The sequence below is a fragment of the Ambystoma mexicanum genome, chromosome 2p, assembly GCF_040938575.1.
Source record: "Ambystoma mexicanum isolate Mex_15411 chromosome 2p, UKY_AmexF1_1, whole genome shotgun sequence".
Lineage (NCBI taxonomy): Eukaryota > Metazoa > Chordata > Amphibia > Caudata > Ambystomatidae > Ambystoma > Ambystoma mexicanum.
This window is the reverse complement of record NC_090923.1, coordinates 477016074-477040737: the sequence shown is the minus strand read 5'-3', so window position 1 is coordinate 477040737 and position 24664 is coordinate 477016074. Positions and strand designations below refer to the sequence as shown.

Sequence of the window (24664 nt, the reverse complement as noted above, 5' to 3'; positions counted from 1 at the left end):
TCCAAATGCCTCAACCACATAGCGCCCCCCTACCTGGTAAACAGAATCAACAAGAGAATCTCAAACCGACCCACCAGAACGACGAATGCCTACACACTAGTGGTGCCCAGATACAAAAAGAGCACAGCGGGCGGCTCTAGCTTCCCGGTCATAGCTGCTCAAACCTGGAACAAACTCCCCCTTGACCTCAGAATAGACCAACCATACACCAGCTTCAGGCGTAAAGCCCTCTCCTGGATTCGCTCCCTCGACACTTAGCCCGTCCGTCCACCTCACCGCCACTTTTCCCGGATGTGCATAACTAGATTACAGGTCGCTAGACTACCTGCTCTATCTACAGTTCTGTATTTTGTACTGCCTGTATATGCTTTCCTCTCATCTGTATAACCTTTTCTTGTATTGCAACTAAGTTCTCAAGTATCCTTGTACTGCCTGCGCCCAGTTACCCTCGCGGGTTTGGCTTCTGCGCTATACCAAATAAACAAACAAGACGGGAGGATGGCGTCCCATCCTGGACCTACGACGACTGAACAAATTCATCAAGGCACGGAAGTTACGGATGGTCACCCTCCAACACGTCCTGGGTCAGCTGGAGGAGGGCGATTTCCTGTCGTCGTTGGATTTGGAGGATGCCTACTTCCATATTCCCATCCTAAAGGGACACCGAAAGTTTCTCAGGTTCGTGGTCCAAGGGCGTCACTATCAGTTCAGAGCCCTTCCCTTCGGACTAAGGTCGGCACCCAGGGTGGTCACCAAGTGCCTCGCACCGTTGGCGGCGCAGCTGCGCCGAGAGTGGATCCACGTCTACCCGTACCTGGACGACTGGCTCATCCGAGCCAAGACGAGGGAGCTCGCCGTGGAGCACACGGCAAGGACCGTCCAACTTCTCACGGACCTGGGATTCTCCATAAACTACGCCAAGTCCCACCTGGTGCCCGCTCAAGACGCACTGTTTCTGGGAGCGAAGCTCGACACAGTGTCGCTTCTGGCCTTCCCGTCGGAGGAAAGGACGAGGGCCATTCTGGGCAAGGTGCAGCGGATGCTGGTTGCGGACGCGGCCAGAGTGAGGTCCATCAAGTCCCTCATCGGAATGATGTCTTCTTGCATTTACCTCATCCCCCTGTGCAGGCTCCAGATGCGCCCGTTGCAGGAGTTCCTGGACGCGCGCTGGATCCAGACGGCGGGCAGCTTCGAGGAGAGGATCACACTCGACGAGAGTTTCCGACGAGCGATCCGGTGGTGGGGCACCCGCGCGCATCTGACGGCGGGCATGGACTTCCAGACCCCCGGCCACCAGGAGACAGTGACCACGGATGTCTCCCTGGAAGGGTGGGGAGCGCACCCCGAAAATCTGCACGCGAGAGGCCTTTGGCTCCCGAAGGAGAAGTCCCTCCATATCGACGTCCTGGAGCTCCGTGCAGTGTTCTGGGCCCTCAGGTCCTTCCTTCCGTCCCTCAAGGGCAAGGTGGTGAGGATCTTCACCGACAACACCACCACCATGTTCTACATCAGGAAACAGGGCGGAACCAGGTCCCCAGCCCTGTCCAGGGAGGCGCAGGATCTGTGGCATTGGGCTGTCGCCCAAGGGATGTTTCTGGTGCCGTTTCATCTGGCAGGGATGAAAAACACCATCGCCGACTCACTCAGCAGGGAGCTGCGCTCGTGCCACGAGTGGGAACTACGACAGGATCTAGTGGACCGCCTCTTCCGACGGTGGGGCACACCCCAGATCGATCTGTTCGCGACGGCGACGAACTCCAAGTGTCGGAGGTTCGCCAGCAGGTTTCCCCAGCCGAGGAGCATGGGCGATGCTTTCTCGTTCCCCTGGGAGGGCGTGTTTCTATACGCGTTCCCTCCATTGCCATTGCTGATCCGGCTCATCAACCAGCTCAAGAGGTCACGGTGCAGGATGATCCTCGTCGCACCTGCGTGGCCGAGGCAGATATGGTTCCCGGACCTTCTGGACTTGTCAGCGTCCCCGTCAATCAAGCTGCCAGTGGACGTGGATTTTCTCTCCAGGGAAGGAGGTGCCATCCTCCATCACGACCCGAAGTCGCTGAACTTGCAGGCCTGGCTCCTGCAGCGTTAGAGTTTGGAGGATACGACATACCGGCCGACTGCAGAGAGGTTCTTGCAAAGGCCAGGGCGTCCTCAACTCTACTACTCTGCTATGGACACAAATGGAAGAGGTTCTCTGTCTGGTGGCACACACAGAAGATTAACCCTCTACGGATTACACCCCCCCCCCCCCCCCCCAAGTACTGCCGTACCTACTGACGCTGGCCAAAGCTGGACTGGCGCACGCGTCCATCAAGATTCATCTTGCTGCGATCTCCCGATACACCAGAACCACGGGGCGGACGTCTTTGTGGTCTCATCGTCTGGTGAAAGAGTTCATGAAGGGACTGTTCAGATCGTTCCCGCCGGTGAAGGCTACGGCCCCGGCGTGGGAGCTCAACGTGGTGCTGACCAAGCTCATGGGACCTCCGTTTGAGCCTCTGCACTCGGCTCCGTTGAAGTTCTTGTCGTGGAAAACAGCGTTTCTTGTGGCCATCACCTCCGCACGACGGGTGGGAGAGATCCAGGCCCTTTCCTGCAAGGCCCCGTACTTGACTTTTCACGACACGAGGGTAGTGCTCAGGACGCACCCCTCCTTCATGCCCAAGGTGCCGTCGGACTTCCACCTCAACGAACCCTTGGTGTTGCCTGTTTTCTTCCCGTCGCCTTCGTCGCCGGCTGAAAGGACTTTGCACTCGCTGGATGTGGTTAGAGGGCTGAAGTTCTACGTGGACCGCACAAAGTGTTTTCGGAAGACGTCACAACTCTTTGTGAATTTTGGACCTGTCAATCAGGGGAAGGCTCTCTCGAAGGCTTCCATTTCCAGATGGCTCTCCGGCTGTATCATGTACTGTCATCGGTTGGCAAACCAACCGCTGCCTGGCCGTCCGAGAGCCCATTCCACCTGAGCGATCGCAGCTACCACAGCGTTCCTATCTGGTGTGCCCTTGCTGGACATCTGCAGGGCTGCTACTTGGAGGTTGACGCACACCTTCTCGAAATTCTACTGCGTCGATCGGGATTCCAGGGAGGAGTCCAGGGTCGGCCAAGCAGTGCTGCGCAACCTGTTCGCCTAAGGTGAGCCTGGTGAGGAGGTAAGATTTGCTTAATGTTGAGTTTGATGTAATGCTTAATGTTGAGCCTTTGTCACCTCCCGTGGTTGTGCATGTGTGTACTGCTATGTATTCTTTATTCATGAGCATGTGAATCCATGCCAGACCCCATGCTGGAGAAGGAACAAGTTACTTACCTGTAACTGTTGTTCTCCAGCATGGGTCTGGCATGGATTCACATGCGAACCCTCCCGCCTACCCCTCTGCGGCTCTTCACTTGGTCATACTGCCACTTCACGTGCTACCAAATCTGAAGATGGCTGCCAGAGGCGGGGCTTAGGTAGAGGGCAGTCATTGGCTGTGGTCAGTATGACGCAGAGATCAGTGATTGGTTACTACTACAAAAGACAGATCAGAAACGAAACTGATACTGGTTTTTTCTTTACCGAGGATTCCCAGCCTGACGACGGGGAATATTCATGAGCATGTGAATCCATGCCAGACCCATGCTGGAGAAAAACAGTTACAGGTAAGTAACTTGTTCCATATAAACCATGTATACCAATGTACTGTTCTAGTTCATACAGGAGCAGAATTGCAAAAATGTTGGCCTCTGTGTTAATGAGTGAGATGGGTCGATCATTTTGAGGTAAGCAGGGATCACCCTTTTTAAAGATAGGGATAATGTTGGAGGTTACCCAGGACTTCGGTATAAGTCCAGTATTAATTATATTGTCAAAATTTGATTTAAGAATTGTTGACCATAGAATCCGGTCCGATTTATATACACAGGGCGGTAGTCCATCAGGCCCTGCAGACTTGGAGTAGGATAATTCGCCAATTGCCCATTTTATGTTGTCAATAGACCATTGATATTGACCCACCTCGTGATAACATACAGACGAAATTGTTGTGTTCAGAAATTCTTCCGGGAGTGCATATTTCTTTGATATGTATTCACTCCAGGTCTTCTCAGAAATGCAGTTGGGCAAGGAGCAACCTTTTGTTGATTAGAAATGTTTATAGTTTGCCAGATTGCCCTGGTATTGTGCTTACATATAGCCTTAATCAAGACACAATTGACATTATTGTGATTCAGAATGCGCACATGTCTCAACTTGTTTTTATATTTAAGCAATACTCGTTTTCGCAGTGTGTGATAGTTGTGGGTGTATAATTGATTGCTTCTTAGACTCCTTATCTTTTTCTCTTTTTAGCATTTTACAAGTGGAGTCAAAATGGTGAGGATGGAAAGCCGTATTATTAGTGTATTTGGCGCAAAAATGTAGTATTGCATTATTAATTGCTTTTGAGTACATGATTTCCATACTGCAAGTCGACCTGTACAAATTCATATTACTCTTCGTAATTTGTGCGGCCACATACTCGACAAATTGTTTACACAGACCATGATTCCATCTTAGGGATATAGAGTCACAATGGACTTCCGGGAAGACTAGTGCGTGATCGATGTCTAACATAGGGCATTCCATTTTTAGACATAGTGTTAACTGTGCATGGTCTCTGTATATTATGGGACTGATTGATAATGAACCTGCTATAGAAGCAATGTTATGCGATAGGCCTATGTAATCTATCATCGAGTAATGCGTACCACGACTCCAAGTAAATTGCGGACCCGAATCCTTACTTTCAACCATTTCAATGTCCCTGTCATGAAAATATGATTTTAAAATCGACCCTCTCATTTTGGCTGAGGTTGAACTATTGTTAGGGTGAGAGTAAGCAAAGGACCGACCAATCACCACCAATGATAATCCACAGGTGCCTATTAGAAGAAGAGATGTTTCTAAGCAATTATCCAATTCATTTAGCATGGTTTCTAATAGAATATTGACAGGGTTCCAGCATAACGCACAAGGCAATCTGTGGACATGGAGCCGAATTCCTAAAAAAGAAAATAACAGTCTACAAGCCAACGAGACTCCTCCGGTCAAGCAACGAAATCTGCCTGGAATTAAAACTATACCTTATGAACGAACTTGGAGGCACCTCCTTCTACGACTTAGCCGAAAAACCTGGAACAACATCCCTAAATAAATAAGAAACACTAAAGATCACCGAAAATTACTAAAAACCTGGCTCTTCAACACCACAGACTCAAACTGAAAACCGAAACAACAGAAAGGAAAAAGAATGACTAAACCGAAAAGGACACTGACACTGAGAAGCACCCACAGCACCTGGATGGGTGACGCCGGGTAGAATGGAACACAGGCAACACCCATAGAGACGGAGTTAACAACCCCAGCCAATCCCATCCGAACATCTTCACTCACCCCTTAGTTGCTACTAGGTACCACAGTGTTGTGGAATTGTCGGGATATTGCCAATCGCCACACTAACTGAGTTGTGGACATTGGCAGGTTCACCGGCCATATAAGTGGGTAGGGAGGACAGGTGGGGTTGTGAGGGAGGCTGGTGGAGGTGGGAGCGAGATGTGAAAGGGACCTTGAATGCCGGACGGGCCCAGATCAGGACAGAGGCGCAGGGTGCCCCCGTCCCATCTGGAGAGATTACGCAAGCCCAACACGTCAATTCAGGATAGAGATGCCAACTAACCAATTCCACTAACCATTTCCCCCCCTCTGCAGACATCTCTCAAACTCCAAACACAACCACAAACCTACAGCACAACAAACCGCACAAACTTCACTACACTGCAACAACAAAACAAAAAACACACATAGACTAGCACAACAGTACACAACGACTACCGGCCGCAAACACCCCAGGCCCAGCCAACGGACCCACCGGGCTGAGGCCGCCAACAGCACATCACTGCTTTCTTGCACTTTTCTAGCTTCCTCCCACTAACTCGCCCTCCCTTCCTCCTTCAGGGGCGCCAGGGGACCACTCCGCTGGTGATAGTGCGCGGTACACATTTCCTTTAACATTAACATAAGCTGATTTACAGGATCGATTCATAGTTCTTATTGTTCAATGTCAACCAGACACCCAAAAGATGGGGTGATTCCCAAACAAGTTGTGATTTTGTTTTTATATTGTTGTTTATTGCAATTGCTAAGCCACCAGAAAGACGACCACAGTTAAGTCTACTGGCAGGAGCACAATAAGTAGTATAGCCTGAAAGAATGAGGATGTTAGTTTTCATAGTTTCTTGAAACAATAAGATGTTAGGTTGATCTAAGGTACTTAAAGTAGTAAATCACTTAAGTAAATTGTGGAACCCACATGAATCTCCATGAAGTGATCTTTAATTCACTACTTGACAATGGCTATGCTGAGCATGCTTCAGTTTTGGGGTTCAAAAATAATGTTAGCATAGGTTCTAACCAAGACATATCTTTGTTTTTCCCTGCTGAATTCGACAATGGAGGGATTTGTGTCATTAGAGGTTTTTTAGAATGTTGGGTAGTTTCCCCCATTAGGAATTACAACTACCCTAAGATATGATATTAATTCTTGAGCAGAGTTTTCATTCAAGAAAGTGAATAAAGAAAGCCCTTGTTCCTTGATCTTGTCACGATATAACCAAAAGAGTTTCAATATTGCTTCAGAGGGAAGGTAGCATATCGTACGGTAGTTGTTCATTTTTGCCAATGAGACTCTTGTTAGATCCTCTGATTTAAGAATCCTTAATTGCGGGATTCGTGATAGTAATGCGAGGAGATGGGCGCGATTAATACGTGCTGATCCAAGGATTACGGGCTTGCCTTCAAAGTCGATTATAAACGCCCCTTTATGTGCTACTTAAGCTTTAGGAGGTGGTATTATGTCTGAGTTTACCAACAAGGAAATGCAGTACTGTAGCGTGGAAAAGCCTGTTTTGGGTATCGAGGGAATCGGGTCGACCAGAGCTGATAAAGGAAGAGGGGGCTTTACAGCAAGAGCATTATTTATTGTTTCAGGGGAAATTACTCCTGCGTATAAAGCCTTTCTCAAGTTTCCTAGAAGCTCAATGTCAAGGTCACTCTTATCATCATTTGATATAGCATTGATACATTCCTTAGATGCCCCAGGTCCATGCATTTGTATTATTTGATCATTCTTATTACTAGTTTGAGCTGAAGAGGCATTTCTCACCTGGCCCTTTGGATTGTACAGATCAAGAGACTTTACAGTATTAGATAAAATCCGTACTTTACTAGCTCCGTTAATTATTATGAAGGTCTTATTGGTAGAAGGAACAGGAGCATTAGCAATGGATTCACCAACATACTTCAGAGTAAGATTTCCTTTTTTCTAGAATTTGAGGTAATATGCCTGAAGTGTTCATGATGGGTGCTTCAGGCTTTTGCTCTTCGGGACGTGATTGAACAGCGGTGGTACAACTCCTACCGCAGGAAAGTAGGCGTTTACATTTTTTCTTTTGAAGGTTTTGTGGCAGATTCATGTACCTCCTTGCTGGATTCCATACATTCAGTTGCCCCTTTCAGCTTTTATATGGCTGTCATGGGGACCGACCCAGATGGTGTGATTTTAGCAGAATTAATATTTGTCTTGAAAGAGGCTATTTGAGGAGACTGACTTTTGTTGCATTCCGGGAAGGGTCGCTATACCAATATTCATTACAGAGGGTAATAGTGCGGCTTGGCTTTCTTTGGATAGTTGGGCCACATCTATGGGCTCCTCCTCTAAGTTTCCACAAGGAGTAGGACATTTGGACACTGAAGTTGGTTTAGAGTTACTATCCAGTGTCAAATTAGCATCATTTTGTTTGACCTTAGTATCAATTAGAGCCTCTTTACGTCCTTTAGCATACCGTTTAAGAGCCTGTTAGTGCATCTTTTTTGAACGACGAGATATGAAACCTGTACTCTCCTGAATGTCAGAGCAAGGGTTCACTTCTTTGTCAATCTGTTCCATTGCCTTTAAAAGCAATGATGGACTATCTGGAGACTCCGGTTGTTGAATGGGCTTATTATTTAATAGTGAGATAGTACACTTTAATTTGTCAATAGAGGACTTCAGTTCTTTTAAGTTCACCCCGGAACTGGATGCACAGGGATTCACAGCAGCATTCAAGTCGCTTAGGCGGGAGGGTGATTTTATAGTGGCAGTGGAAGGGAGCATATCTGACGACATCTGAGTCCCTTTTTCAACATTGGGTGGCCTAGGGATAGCAATCGAGGCCTTAGAGGGTCCTTGTTTTATCCTCATAATAGATTCCCAAGCCAATATAAACCCCACTATACAATCAATTTTGCAGGTGATTTGCCGCATGGAACATTTCGAAGTTCCAAATGGGACAAATGACCTTTATGAAGAAGATCTAAGATCCTGATGATCACCGGGAATGTGTGCGGACTACTCCCTTCATTGATATCTGGGGAGTTCGCCCTTGTGTGGGAATCATGAAAAGAGTAGTTTAATGGTAGCGTTACTTCAGGTGAATGTAGGAATTGTTTGGGTATTGTTTCCTTATTAATATCGGCATCTTTGGGGGAAATGTTAAAATGAGTTAAGGGTGAAGCAAGATATTGATGCAGTTTTGAGTATAGCTCTTTTTCCGGAGCCCTTGTAACTAGGGGAGTGAGCATACTTATAGAGCGTCAGACTTGGCTGTCTAGGTCGGCCATAGTTTCCAGCTCGGACTTCAGTGACTCATTGTAAAAAGAGTCGACGGTAAGGGATTTTGAGCAAGATTTTTGTCCTACAATTCGTTTCGGATTCTCAAGGGCATAAAGTCATCTTTCTGCGAAAAACCAATATCACCAGACACAGCGATGGTACCGCATGCAGAAAAATGCACCTGCACTACATGAGTAGAAGACTCAGCAGTGCACTGTTTAGGAGATTGCAATGATGAAACTTCAAATGAAACAGGATCGATGTAGAAAGACCTGCCTGCGCATACCATTGAATCGATTGTAGTGCTAGTAATGGTATGCAACATTGAATCGATACAGCGGCCACTGCGTAAGCCGCTTGCCATGATCTTATCCGTACACAAAGAAGTTACAAGAAACAGTAATCAGGGATGGTATAGTAAAGTACAGGTAAACGAGCACAACCGGCTCAGGGCAAAACTTATTTGACTTACTTGTGGGGCTCTGGTCAAGAGACTCCACTAAATCGAGTTTAAGCTTCAGTGGATGCTGTTTGCTTAGGTTTACTGTACGTGCAAGAAGTATCCAATTACAAGTGCGAATTTCAGAAAACAAAAGAAGTGGCGTACTGAGTTAGGCCAAGGGCCGGTGAGCCAGCGAACAACAAACAGCCCATACTTAAGCACGGGCTTGGTGCGCGCATGCTGATGCGTACGGCCCTTGCTTTGTGTAGACTTCTGGGTAATGGGGACGTAGCCTCCTATGTAAAAGTAAAATAACGCTGTAATTCACTGTGTGTATATATATATATGTATGTGTATATATGTACAACTATATGATCATACCAATTACAGAGCAATAGTCCTTTTATAGTCCTTTTGCAGAGCTTCCAGCGAGGTTCTGGCATGTCCGGTAGAGTAAATGTCCAGCAAACAGCACAGACTTGAGCACAGGCTTTCATAATGCATTATACCTGTGTTGTGTCCATCGAAGTTTCAATAAAAAATACACGTTTTAAAATTTAAAACTAGATTTAGACTCCAAAGAGCAGGTGGCACTAGCTTCCCAGTAATCGCCGTCAAGAACTGAAACGCGGTACCACCATCTCTGAGACTGGAAAATTCCTATTAAGCTTTGGGCAAGCAGCTCAAAACAATGCTTTTCTCCCATTTAGCCCTAGAGGTGATCGACACAACCCTCCTCCCCAAACATTTATCTGTGTACATACCCTATTGTCTTTATCAATTAAGATGTGTTAAATGATTGTAACCAGCGCCTTGATGCCTAAGGGTTTAGCGTGCTTTGTAAATGTTAAAATAAATAAATAATTCTCTACCTTCTATTACTAAAACTCTGGCCCATGCCCTAACGCCTTTGATGGGCACAGCAGTTAGTGAAGCCTGTTGTATCACGCACAGTGTTGGAGAACCAGGAAAACCTTTTGGATAATCTTTTGACTTCTAGTGATGACGACGTACACAAACCTTTAGTACGCATGCCCGAAGAGCACAACATAACTGAAGCTGCCAGAATTGTCTCCGATCCTAAACCTCCTTTTCAGACTTTAGAAGAAGGGAAGGCACAGTGACGCTCTCTTTCCTGGCTCCAGTGATTAAAACTTGTGATTCTAAAGCTTCTTCTCTTTTAAAAAGGGCCCATCCCATTATAGTCTCTCCTTAGAACCTTTGTTCAAATCTGGGGAGGGCATTGTCCTAAATAGGCACAATGTCTTGCAACTCGTTTAAGGTATTCCTCGTTTGCAAATACTTGCTTCAGCGGATGTCGATGAGATAGAATTCATTGAGGACAATAGAATTGGTCTTGGTAGGATATCTCGGGGGCAACACGCTCGCCTTGGAAGCAAGACGACACAGGTTCGATCCCTGTGTCCGCACTTAGAAACTTCCTGGGTATTAAGCACGTTATAAATACCCTAACATATCATACCTTGTACTTATTCACTTAAACTCTAGGCTGGCTGTCGAGAATTCGTTGCAAGAAGCTCTGTTGTTCTTATCATTAGGTGTGTGTGTGCGTATTATATATATATATATATATATATATATATATATATTATGCTCATGAACAAATTATACTTAAATGTATTGTTTTGTTGATCGCATGTGCAAAGGAATTCAGATAAAAATGAATAAGGTGCTTTTAACAAGTGCAGCAAAATACAGAATGTGCAAAAAGACGTGAACACCATATGGCTATTTGATATTCATAAAACACTACAAGGTACATCACCTGTACCCTGGAGGTCCGTACGCCAGGGCTTCTGTATTGGTGCATATTTATTTGAACAATCAAGGCAACATTGGGAAACTTGGAGTGACAGCACTCAGCCTTCAGATAAGTGGTGTATCGGCCACTTTTACTCCCTAAAAATAGGCAAATACTCACTAAAAATAAAGAGTAAAAATACTCTCAACTAAAAAATATCTTTCAACCACAAAGCTCCATGGATATTTAGACCAATAGTGCATGTAGCACCAGAGGAAGAAACTACTATTATTACTGCCTGATGAGAAGAAGCAAACCTGTATCTTTTTATGTGCCTGAATAACTAGGTGCAAAGAAATAATTATTACTAAAACATTTTCGTTTTCCAGTTATTTTACCTGCTTTTAAAATACTCCCATTGGGAATTGGAATTACACGTTTACTCCCTAAAAAATCATTGTACTCCCAACTTTAAAAAAAGAGGGAGTAACATACACTTCGAAATCTTATCTGGAGCACTGACAGCACTTATTTTGGCATTTATTTTAAAATCTGTTTATTGGCATATAAGCATCATCACATTATAGAAAGAATAACAGGATGTCATAGTAGAGATTAAACTGCAACAAAAACCACAAACAAACTGGGAATCAATCTCACAATTACAGTGTTGTATTGGTTTTCTAAGCGCGATCCAAAGTGCCCCAAGCAGTCATTCCCACTCGGTGGACATAAAGGCAAAACCAGCTCCCCCCAGGACTACACCATCCTCGCAGGCTAGTGACACCATTCAACAAGGGGGAGTCAACCACACCATCCCCATGTATCGGTAAGGCAACATAAGGAAGGGATTTTGACATTCATGGAGGTTTGTCATCATTTGGACCAAACATGGCTCAGAGGAGCACATTCCAGACCTCTATGTTGGTGGTACACTCCCAAAGGCCCGTTTGCATGGTTATGTGCCAAACTACAGTCTCAGCATTTCTCCACGCGGCATGCCTTTCAGCCGCAGTAAATGGTTCGGACCTCCTATCTGTTTCCAAGCAAGCGCAATTCTCCTTTTTGCAAGGACACATGCCAGATCCATAAATTAATTACATGTCTTACTTTGTTAGGTCTACCATAGATCCCCAGCAAGCATTCAGCCGGGGCCCACTTGAACCTGGATGTGCTGGCTTTTTCATGTGTTAATTGAACTATGCCTCAAAAAGCCTTCACCTTCAGGCAGCTCCAGAAGATGTGCAACATATCTTCCAAAGCATTTCCACACCACGGATTATGCTTGACTGTTACATTTAGCAACTCTAGCAGGTGTTATGTATGTTAGATGTAGGACGTTGAGCTGTAACAATCAGATTTGCGCATTCCTAAACACTTGCTTAACAAAAAGTAATGCAGTTTCCCACTTTTTATCCTCCAACTCTAGCCCAGGTCTGTCTCCCATAATGTTCTAACCTTCAAACTGCCAGTACCTGCCGCGGACAGAGTCCACTGTATAGCCATGATGCCAGTTTCCAGGCATCTTCAATGTCATATAATAGCATCTGTATCTTGCAAGGCTCTGCTTCTGCCGGCCAGTCAGGCCACTTGATAGTGCGTGGATATCGCAATACTATGATGGCCTTTCCCCAAAAAAAGGGGCCTTGATGGTGGATTCAACCTTCCTGAAAAACCAGTAGGGATAAGAAATTGCATATGATCAAAATGATAGAGTGGGCGAGGTAGTATGATCATATTTACTGTCGAGACTCGCTCAATCATGGGCATGGGCAGTCAAGACCAGAAACCCAAGGATCGTATCACCCCATCAAGAGCCCTAACAGTATATCAGCACTCGCGGGTGTCCCATCGAAGGCCCAAGTCCGACAAGTCCTTGCAGTTTGGCCAAGGGAAACATGCAGGATTTATTCTTCGATAACATAATGCTGGACATGTCTGCAAAATTAACACCTCTAGGACTATGGGCAAGTTGTGCTCTGGCTCGCATAGATACAAAAGTACATCATCAGCATACAGCGAAATCGGGTATCTGGACTTCACCGCCCATATACCAGCCTCACCAAACTATGGACACAGAAATACTGCAAGGGGCTCCAGTGTCAGGATGTATAGCATTGGGCAAAGAACAGTTGAGCACAGACTTCCCCACCATTACACACATGAGTGGATGGATAACAGCTACAGAAAGTATTGTATGCGGTTATTTGACAATACACATGGTCGGGCGTGATTATCATTCTGAAAGGGGGAGGACACCTATTTAATCAGATCATCCTCTCCTCACAGTGTGTCTGCTGCGATGCAAGTCGGCACTATTTAGTACATATATATGACTCTCACAAAGAAAAAATAAAGAAAGCCCTAGGCAATGTAACATCCCTGCAAACCCCCAAAAATACTGTTCTACCCAATATTTGCGAAAACAATATCCCTCAATTCTCTTTGACACATTACACCGAAGATGAAGTACTCAAAATCATAAAGGACCTTAAAGACACGTCTTGTCCTGCTGACGACTGCCCCAAAAGTACTCTTAAGGAGTCCTTAGAAACTCTGGTCCCATGGATTACCAAACTGGTCAATCTCTCTTTTGATGAGGGCCTGGTACCGGAACTGTTAAAATCAGCGTGGATTACTCCCTTATTGAAAAAGGAAAATCTTGACCCAGCGAACAGCGACAATTACAGGCCCATCACCAACATACCATATGTTCTCAAGATAATTGACAAACTTGCCTACCTACAGTTACAAGCCCATGTCGAAAAATATAACATCTTGGGTACCCGTCAATCGGGCTACAGGGCTCGTCACGGGACCGAGACAGCAATGCTAGATCTCAAATCCACCTTAGCTAGCATAGCTGATAATAATCAAGCTGCTCTGCTCATGTTATTAGACCTCCCTGCAGCTTTTGACCTAGTTGATCACAGCTTACTGGTGTCAAGGCTTGGAGAGGTCGCCCACTGCTCCGTAATTGCATCCAGATGGATTGCTTCCTTTCTGGGTCCCAGAATGGTGAGGGTCTGTGTTGGCGATAATCAATCTTCTCCAATATCTCAGACATGCGGAGTTCCTCAGGGCTCCTGTCTATCACCTCTGCTTTTCAATCTCTATATCCGCCCCCTTCTTGACCTCTTAAACAAATTAGGAGTGCAATACACGAACTACGCTGATGATTCTCAGGTGGTCATACAGCTGAGTGGCTCGTATAGCAGCGATACAGTAACCATCAATAAAATATACAAAGCCATATGTGAGGCGGGACCCGGAGTGAAAGGGGTAGCGGGACTCCGCGGGGTCGCGGCAGCGGGCCACGATGCGGACTGCGCTGCCCCACCCCACCTGTCCTTCCCGGGACTCCACAGGATCGCGGCAGCGGGCCGCGAGACGGAAAGCGCGGCCGCCTCCTGCCCAGCCTTACCTGAACCCGCCAGGGGTGACGTCGAGGCTTACATCCCGGGGTCCAGGCTGGTGGCGGTAAACCCGCGGGAAACGCGGGTAGTCGCGGAGAGCCAACCCGCACGGCCCGCCAAGCGTCTCTCACCGCCGGGAAGGGAGCGGAGGGAGAGACGGCTTGCTCGACGAGGCGGCCCACTCTGGAGCAGCTGGATGCACACGCCCACATGGCAGGAGGAAGAGTCTTCCAAGGGGGGTGGGGGCTCACGGGGCGGAGTTGCCTGGGAACAGGTCTCTCCTGACAGGCAGTGGAATCAGGCGCTTTGGAAGGAAACGGCAGCCTTTAAAGGAGGCGGGACATGGCAATACCAGCCAATGGGAAGCCAGATTGACAGGGGAGGTTTCCATTGGGGGGGAAGGTAAGCCACTCACATCACATAAAAGCCCGGGAACTAATCCACCGTTTGTTTTTTTCCTAGTCATACGGTGAGGACGATGAGAGAAGGAACAACTGGTGGGCCTATCCGGACACCAAGGAGACTTAGGAGGGTTAAGTCACGTCCCTGGAAGGCTGCCTAAGAGTGAAGTAACTCTCAAGGAGTTCATGGACTATACTTTCTTTGGTTAATGTCACAAGAATAAAGTATAATTTCAGCAACCTCAACCTGGTCCGGGTCTTGATTTCTACATTGGCGACGAAGGTGGGATATCCGACAACGCGATGGAGACCCTAATTAAAACCCTGACGGATGGCCAACAGCAGTTGCGTTTGCAGCTGTATTAATTGCTGCAACAGGCAGTGGCTGACCGCCAGGCATTCCAGCAAGCCATCCCATTACAGGGCACCCTACAGACCACGGCTCAGGACAAACAACATGAGAATATTACCAGACTCACAGATGCAGTGGCCAGAACGAGGAACCAACCCATGGTGCCGTCCACCCTGCTCCAGAAGTATAAGGAGGGGGAGGATCCGGCCTTTTTTTTCACAAGTTTCGAGAGGATTGCGAGAAATGCGCAATGGCCGCCTGAGTGCTGGGGACAGTATGTTGCTCCCCTGTTATCTGGAGTAATGCAGGGTGCATATCAGGCTGTGAACCTCAATGCTAACACTCCATATGGGGAAATCAAAGCAGCCGTACTGGACCGTCTAGGCCTGGATGAGGAGGCCTATCGCATTCAGCTAAGGGACACCAAGTTAAGAAGCGGAGAGAGTCCATATTACCGCATTAAAGATCTGACAGAGAAATGGATGCAGTCCCCCACACCAGCCAACCAACCCCTCCTGGATAAGATAATACTGGAACAGTTCATAGAAGCCTTGCCTGGCCCAATGCAAAGATGGTTTAGGCAACACCACAGGCCTACATTGGCGGAAGCCGTGGACATTGCGTCGGCTTACCAAAAGGCCGGGTATAGTCGCTTCCCCTCAACAAGTGTACCAGGAAGAATGACCTCGCCAAGCATTGAACATCAGGTACAAAAAGGCCTAAAAGTGGCACACACCAGATGGAGGCAACCGGAGGAGGTTTTCAGGAAACCAGAAGAAAGGAAGACTGGATACGAGGAGAAACAGGCACCCATAATCCTGGGATTTCGACAGCCCCAGTGCTTTGAGTGCAGTGAATGGGGCCACATTGCCCGATTATGCCCCTGAAGGAAGACCACAGACCCTATGGAAATTGGCTACATGAAGCCACATCCGGAAGTACGTAGCCCGGGTCCATACATCGTGGATATAAGGGTGGATGGACGACCGACCCGGGCGCTTCTGGATAGCGGGAGTAGACAAACAGCCATATCTCCCACCGTGAGTAATACCCCTAATTTACCTAACATTTCTATACCTATAAAGTGTATACATGGGGACGTAAAAACATACCCGATGAGGGAGATACAGATAGAGGTGAATCATGAAACCACTCGGTTAAAGGCTGCCGTTCTTCCTGCCCTACCCACCCCAGTGGTCCTGGGAACAGAACTGCCTCACTTTGTTAAAGCACTAGATGAAGAAAGAGCAAGGAGTAACAGAACCACGAACGTAGGTGACTCTAGAAACCCTCCCGGACATAAAAGACGGAATAGACTAGAGTGGTGCCAAGCCAGTTACATGACCCGACCCATTAACTGGAAACCTGAGGATCATGAGGACTCCCTGAGGGGGGAAACCCTAACTGATCCCACCCTTCGGGTAGCCCGTGAGAGAGCGGCCAATGAGAAATATCCAGACGTAACGAAAGGGCCTGGCTTTCTGTTCCGTCACAGACTATTGTACCGAAAATTTAAGGCGGACGATGGGAATGTAAAGGAACAACTGGTATTACCAAAACCCCATAGAATGGTCATAATGCAGCTGGCACACAACCACCCCTGTGGCGGACATATGGCCTCCCTGAAAACGCTGCAGAATATCCTGAGACGGTTCTACTGGCCAGGCATATACGGTGAAGTAGCTCAGTTCTGTAAAGCGTGTCCCACTTGCCAGCTAACAAGTGGCGTCTTACCAGCAAAAGCCCCTTTGCAGAAGATGCCCCTTATTAACGTTACTTTTCAGTGGATAGGCATGGACATCGTTGGACCAATAGAACCCGCGTCCCGGGGATACAAGTATCTACTAGTCATTGTTGACTATGCTACGCGGTATCCGGAGGCATTTCCCTTGAAGGGAACATCAGCCCGACAACTATGCGATCAGCTCATTCCCTTCTTCGCAAGAGTGGGGTTACCCTCGGAAGTTATCACCGACCAAGGGACCAATTTTATGTCCACCTTACTTCGGCAGGTATGCGAAAGACTGCAGATTCATCAGTTACGCACCTCGGTATACCATCCCCAGACTGATGGCCTTGTCGAAAGGTACAACAAGACGATCAAGAAAATGATACGGAGAGTGACCGGGCCAGATGGGAAGAACTGGGACCGCATATTGCCCTTGGTCTTGATGGTATTACGCGACACCCCACAGTAGTCTACCGGCTTTTCTCCATTTGAGCTCCTTTTCGGAAGACAACCCCGAACTATCCTGGATCTTGTAAAAGAAGAATGGGAGACTTCGGATGAGATCTCTTTAACCGAGTACACCGAAGAGTTGAAGGAACATCTGACAGCACTCCGCTCGATGGCCGAGACGTATCTGGGACACGCACAGACAAACCAGGAGAAAAACTATAACAAAGGAAGTCGGATGAGAACTTCCTGAATAGGAGACCAAGTACTAATCCTACTACCCACCAGTACTAACAAACTATTGGCCAGATGGGGAGGTCCTTATGAAGTTAAGGAGGTACTCAGCCCTGTGACGTATCGGATCCACCAACCCGATCGAGCCACACCAGACAAGGTGTACCATGTGAACCTGCTAAAGGCATGGACTGCACCTGTATTAGCAGCCACAATGGATACCGGTGAGGATACCTCCAGAACAGAATGTGAATCGTGAACAGGGCAAGCTGGAAGACGTGCAATGGGGAACCATCTTGACTCCTTCCATGAAGTCAGAACTTTTGACCAGACTGTCACCCTTTGGAGACGCGTTCTCGGCCTTACCAGGGAGAACAGATTTAATCGAACATGAGATCAAAACCGATCCCGGACAGATTGTTAGGCTAAGGCCCCATCGTATTCCAGAAGCAAGAAGGCTGGTTATCCGAAACGAAGTGGAAGAGATGCTCGGCATGGATATAATCGAACCATCAATCAGCCCATCGTCCTCCCCGATTGTGTTGGTACCAAAGCCCGACGGTACAATTTAGGTTTTGTATGGATTACCGACAATTAAATTCGATTTCCAGTTACGAAGCATATCCTATGCCACGAATGGACGAACTGTTGGAAAGGCTCGGATCCGCCAATTTCCTAAGTACGCTAGACCTAACCAAAGGCTACTGGCAGATCCCCTTGAAATCCACGGACTGGGAAAAGACTGCCTTTAAAACTCCCCAAGGTCTATATCAATTCAAGGTTTTGCCATTCGGTCTACACGATGCACCAGCCACCTTCCAGAGACTGATGGATGTCGTACTACGTCCCCATGAGAATTATGCTGCGGCTTACTTAGACGACATCGTCGTGTATAGCACGACCTGGATGGACCATTTACACCACTTGGAACAGGTGGTGTCTGAGTTATTTAAGGAAGGCCTACACATTGATCCAAAGAAAACGGTGATAGGGGCACACGAGACGAAATATCTGGGACACCTGGTAGGTGGAGGCACGTTACGACCCCAATTCTCGAAGATCAGGGCCATTCACGAGATTCCTACTCCATCCACGAAGAAACAGATCTGTGACTTTTTGGGTTTAATAGGCTACTACCGTAGATTTATCCCAGATTTCTCCTCGGTGGCAGCTCCACTAACTGACGCTTTGAGGAACAAAGGGTCTCCTGATTTGACCAGGAACACCGCTGCTTTGGAAGCGATCGATGTCCTGAAGCAGAGGATCACTTCGAACCCAGTACCCGTCTGTTTCGTGAGCAGGAAGCTCATACCACACGAGGAGGCCTATTCCACTATTGAGAAGGAGTGTTTGGCCATCAAGTGGGCGGTGGAGACCCTCAGATATTATCTCTTGGGTCGCTGCTTTACGTTGTATACCGACCATGCCCCCTTACAGTGGCTCGCAAGACATAAGGATACCAACCAGCGAGTGCTTCGATGGTTCCTGTCTCTGCAACCGTTCGATTTCCTTACCCTACACAAACCTGCGGGTTTCCAGCTGGTGGCTGACTATCTGTCCAGGAAGGCTCCCTTTCCCAATCGGCCAGGGTTTGTGATGGGGAGATGTGAGGCGGGACCCGGAGTGGAAGGGGTAGCGGGAGGGGTAGCGGGACTCCGCAGGGTCGCGGCAGCGGTCCAAGATGCGGACAGCGCTGCCCCATCCCACCTGTCCTTCCCGGGACTCCACAGGATCGCGGCAGCGGGCCGCGAGACGGAAAGCGCGGCCCCCTCCCGCCCAGCCTTACCTGAACCCGCCAGGGGTGACGTCGAGGCTTACAGCCCGGGGTCCGGGCTGGTGGCAGCGAACCCGCGGGAAACGCGGGTAGTCGCGGAGAGCCGACCCGCACGGCCAGCCGAGCGTCTCTCACCGCCGGGAAGGGAGCGGAGGGAGAGACGGCTTGCTCGACGAGGCGGCCCACTCTGGAGCAGCCGGATGCACAAGCCCACATGGCAGGAGGGAGAGTCTTCAAAGGGGGGGAGGGGCTCACGGGACGGAGTTGCCTGGGAACAGGTCTCTCCTGACAGGCAGTGGAACCAGGCGCTTTGGAAGGAAACGGCAGCCTTTAAAGGAGGCGGGACATGGCAATACCAGCCAATGGGAAGCCAGATTGACAGGGGAGGTTTCCATTGGGGGGGGGGGGGGGAAGTAAGCCACTCACATCACATAAAAGCCCGGGAACTAATCCACCGTTTGTTGTTGATTTTCCTAGTCATACAGAGAGGACGAGGAGAGAAGGAACAACTGGTGGGCCTATCCGGACACCAAGGAGGCTTAGGAGGATTAAGTCACGTCCCTGGAAGGCTGCCTAAGAGTGAAGTAACTCTCAAGGAGTTCATGGACTATACTTTCTTTGGTTAATGTCACAAGAATAAAATATAATTTCAGCAACCTCAACCTGGTCCGGGTCTTGATTTCTACACCATACAAGACTGGATGGCCTGCAATTCTCTTGCCCTGAACGACAAAACACTGAACTCCTCATCGTGGCATATAAAAACACTCCAGCGAAACTTGACTCCAAATATGCTAGTTTCCATATTGCCAACAATACCATTCTTGTCCAGAAGAAAGTCGAGACCCTGGGCGTCGTTCTTGACGAAGAACTCTCTATGAAGTCCCATGTCTCAAGCATTAAATCCTAGCTGCGGTCTCATAAATAAAAGAATAGGCTATATTCGACCATTCATTTCGGAAGAAAACTGTGTCCTTCTGTCCACTGCATTGATCAATTCAAGATTGGATTATTGCAACAGCCTTCTAGCGGGCACCACAGCCTCCAACATCCAATCATTACAAGTGGCTCAGAATAATGCTGTGCGTAATATTTTCAATCAGTCCCGTCGTACACACATCTCCACTTTCAGGAAAAAAACTTCACTGGCTTCCCGTTAAACATCGGATAACGCACAAGATACTGACCACGACCCACAAATGCCTCAGCCTCTGTAGCCCTACTTACGTGTCAGCCCGTGTTAGCATTAAACCCAACACGAGGAACCTTCGTTCATCCTCGCCCACTATTGTCAAGCACCCAAAATACAGGACAGCCAAATTTGGAGGTACCACTCTTGATGCTCAAGGTCCCCTTCTATGGAACAAACTTCCAGCCCAGATGCGGCAGATTCAGAACTACACTGTATTCAAACGTGCCGTAAAAACCCACTTCAATCTGCAATCACTCTTTGACCCTTCTTCTTTCTTTGCCATGTGTGTCTGTTTGTTCGTCCAGTTTTATGTGTGCACTGAGGCCTACGGGCATGTTGGCGCATTACAAGAATTAAAATAAATAAATTAAATATATAAATATGATACAGTATTCTAGCTAATATTGCACCCCAGTGCCACATGGGCCTGGCCATACGAGTCATCCTGCATGCGAACACGCCGGATGCTTTGGAGTGTAACAGTGTAAATGAGAGATCTGGCAGCAAGGATTGTTGAACCAAAAATAAATCCTTTATTCAGGATGCAGAGATAACTGCTTCAACTTAAAAGGTTCTTAATAAAGATTACTTCTTTCTTCTGTAGTAAGGATGAGGCTTCACAAAGGTGTAGCTAGTTCTCATAAGCCCACAGCGTCTCGGGTGCTCCTTCTCTCTCGGGTTCCTGCAAGGAAATGGAGAAGACACACACCGTCTGTCATTTGTCTCCACCTTATATAGGGGCTGGAGTGTTGTGGACCAATCAAGGAGGTGTTGTTCAGGTAGTCTATAAAAGTTCCCATAAGCCCCGCCCCCTTTCTCTCGTAACGAAGGTTGCCTCCATGCCTGGTCCGCCAAGCCCGCGCAACCGAAAGGAACGCCGGCCTCCACGTGAGCCGACATCGCCGCAGCCGCTGGACCTCTGCAACGAGAAATGAAAGGTGAGCATTGGCGGGGTTCTCCGTAATCCGGTACTCCCACGTTTTTCTCTGTCGCGGCTTTCCACTGCCATGTGAAGGGAACTGCTCGATGGTAATCCACCGGCTGTTGGGGAGCATAACTGGTCTGATTGATGTTACCCTGCCGACATGAGAGTATATTTCTCGGGTATAGGGGAGCGGGTACGGCCGGAAGGCTTCGGTTCCGGTCTTCTCTAACCCCATCTTCCGAGGACTCGCGGCCATCAGCCGCCTGTGACCATGTATGCCCTCGACATTGTTGTTCTACCCTACCCCCTTCATTTGGTCTATGTCGAACAAACCATGCTTTCTTCCTTCCATTGCTCTACGATTAATTGTTCTCCTTTGATCTTCTCCGTTCTGTCATGCCGCTGCCGGTGTCTTTTCTTCAGTGTTCCGTTCACAAACAGCTTTTGCTTCCTATGCACCACGACCTGGACCACTGCTTCTTGTTCTAGATCAGTGGTATCCTGGCCATCTCTTGACGCCTCTATCCCACCTCAAGAGCGAGATTAGTAGAGTATAACTTCAGCACTGCACTTCCCTAATGACATGAACAAGCAAATGTGTTGAGAATTACTTTGATCAATTATCTTTACTTTCATGTAATACGAGCGGCCATTCATCTTTTTAACTCAAATATGTGTAAATTAAATCTGTCAAATTATGATCTATTTTATTTATTTTTTTTTTTTACAAGAAGCGTGGCTAATTGATCACTTTTACATGGATTTAACGTGTTTCATGATGCTGCCCAAAAAGGGCTTAAAAGCTACCCCTTATAGGCACAAGATCGACCCTTAAAGTTGTATGTGTAAAATCTCGAATGGACTTAGCTGATTTTCTGTTGCTCATACTTACTTAGAAATCATCGACAGACGCTTCACAATGTGAATGCTTATTTATTAATGTGTATTGGAACTCCTCTAGAGCACCTCTATCTAATTTCTTCAATGAAGGCAATGGGCTCATTAACTTAACAGATGATTTTAACACACACTGTCTGGACAACTAAAATTGTCTAACTAAGCCCCTACTCCGCCTTTAACGAAACCATTGATCCTACTATGCGTGGCATGGTCATTTCATTATGTATCTGATGAATATATGGGGTTTATTCATAGTTAATGGCAACATTCCAAATGATATCCCCGCTCGACCCACATGGCGTAGGTGTGGATAGTCATCAACTTTGGATAACATATTTCTTAACCAAATAGATTTTTGAGCGGTGTGCTAGTTTAAAAATAGACACACGGCTATTGATAATTTTGATCTGCATTTAACCTTACATCTAGACATTCCAGACACTATTGTGAAAACATTGTCTGCCTACATACACATTAACGCAAGAGCAAATAGACTGAGCTGGAGGCCTAGGATGATAATGGGTAATTTTAGTAAGAGTCTGAGTGACTTACCTGGACTCGGTCGATTGCAACAATTGATTATTAGATTTGAATGACTATGCTGTTCTTCTCAATAGAATGATGAGTTGCATGATAAAATTCACTGGTGCGCTGCAGCTATGATGAAACCATCCAGCTTGGAAAAAAAAAGGGCAACTTCACTGATGTTCACGACATTTGAGAGATTAATCTGATTCTAAATTCTTCTGTTAAAAATAAAAAAGTAGGCCTTTTAAACACTGAGTTAAATGCCATAGTCACCCTACTTCATAGAGATGCAGAACCAATTATTTCTATCACGCAATCGGTTTGGAGAGCCCATTTCTCTAAAATCTACGACCAGTCTCTCCTTTTTGAGTCTTTATAGGACACTAGTACAAAGTCTTCATGGCAACTAGACTTTGACTATAATGGTATTCTGAACCCTTTTTTTAAAAAAAAAAAAAAAAAAAAGCCATTCGCTCAAGAGCCTCTGACCCTTATGGCCTCTTGAACACCACCTTAAAGGGAAATCCAAGTTTATGGGTGTCTATTCTCTATAACCTGTTTAGAAATATATTAAAAACTCAATTCTCCCCAACTACTTGAAAACTGTCACTTCTAGTTCCAATCTATAAAAAGGGGGACAGGCAAGAACTGTCAAACTATCGGGCCTTAGCTTTACTTAATACTTCGAACAAGATCTTCATGGCACTAGTATTACAAGAACTGGATAGATGGGCCCTGTGGAGTGGTAATTGGGATGTTCACCAGTGTGGCTTTAGAAGGGTGTAGGGGGGCCTCTCTAAACGGTCTCGTATTACACCTCTGTGAGAAACCTGAAGGTGTCTCACCCGCTAGTCCCCGGGGATCTGTCATCCAGGTGGCCAGGACACAGCCATCACTTTTGGATCCAGTTCCTGGGGGCGGACCAGTGCGGGAGGATCAACTGGATGAGGTGTCTTCAGTGAGTGGAAGTGGGACACTCGACGGTGAGATGCGGTATCCCCTCCCCTGTAACACTTCGTACCAAGTAGGATCTCAACCCCCCCTTTTTCGTCATGAACACTTTCTCACGGACAGATCACTGTGAGAGAAAACGGACTAACCCACGAGCAGTATATCTGACATGTCACAATAAAATGGTCAGACAGGTGTCGCAGGTTTCCCCCCTTCTCACCTGTCTATGTTGTTTACTGGAGTTCTTTGAAGGAGTCTTCTTGCGCACAGATCGGGTCTTGTATAACCCAGTGCGAACGTCTTCGGGTTCCACCGTGCGTTCAGCGTTCGACTCCTGGAACGTTCAGAATGTCCGGGAAATCCTGGAAGCGATGAAGAGTGTACTTGGAGACGGGTACACGGAGGTCTGGGATACAGGAAGTATGAGGAAGGAATGAATGAGGAAGGGAAAAAATAGGGGCCAGGAATCAATGAAGTCAGCGAGAGCGAACTACGGCAGCACACGTCTAGCCACAGAAAGTGGTAGCGTTGAGACGCGCAGGGCCACGGGGGCGTGGCTTATTTATAGAACGTGCTACGTCTGACGCGGAAGCTGGTAAACAACGTTCCGTGTTTGACGGCCATGTTGGGAGTACTGCAGAGTGCAAGCCCCGATGTGTCGGGGACCAGGAAGTCCAGAAGGGACGCGTCCGACGGTTCATGACAGCATGCCTCCTCCGAAGACCTGTCCCTCCGGGTTTGCCCGGGTGTATGAAATGATAGCTTCTGAGTAATCTGGGGGCATTTAGGTTTGAGATTGGTTCCCAGGTGCGTTCACTAGGGGGGGTACCCATCCACTCAACCAGGAATTGGAGCTGACCACGTTTGTACCTGGAGTCACAAATCCTGGACACTTCGTATTCCAGCTGGTCGTTAACAATTACAGGGTTAGGCCTAAAGGCAGTC

The 24664-nt window shown here is 47.4% G+C and overlaps 1 protein-coding gene across 5 annotated transcripts in view; it reads left to right on the top strand.

Annotated features, from left to right (window-relative positions):
* ATRIP (ATR interacting protein) overlaps nucleotides 1-24664 on the top strand; it is a 1393117-nt gene that overhangs the window by 102625 nt on the left and 1265828 nt on the right. For 2 of the 5 annotated variants that reach the window (XM_069643862.1, XM_069643858.1), the window contains exon 2: nucleotides 4328-4351. The exons of the other annotated variants lie outside the window; for them this stretch is intronic. In XM_069643862.1, the coding sequence (XP_069499963.1) occupies nucleotides 4349-4351 (3 nt within the window). In that variant the 5' untranslated portion in view covers nucleotides 4328-4348. The remainder of the gene's footprint in view (nucleotides 1-4327; nucleotides 4352-24664) is intronic. 5 annotated transcript variants of the gene reach the window in all.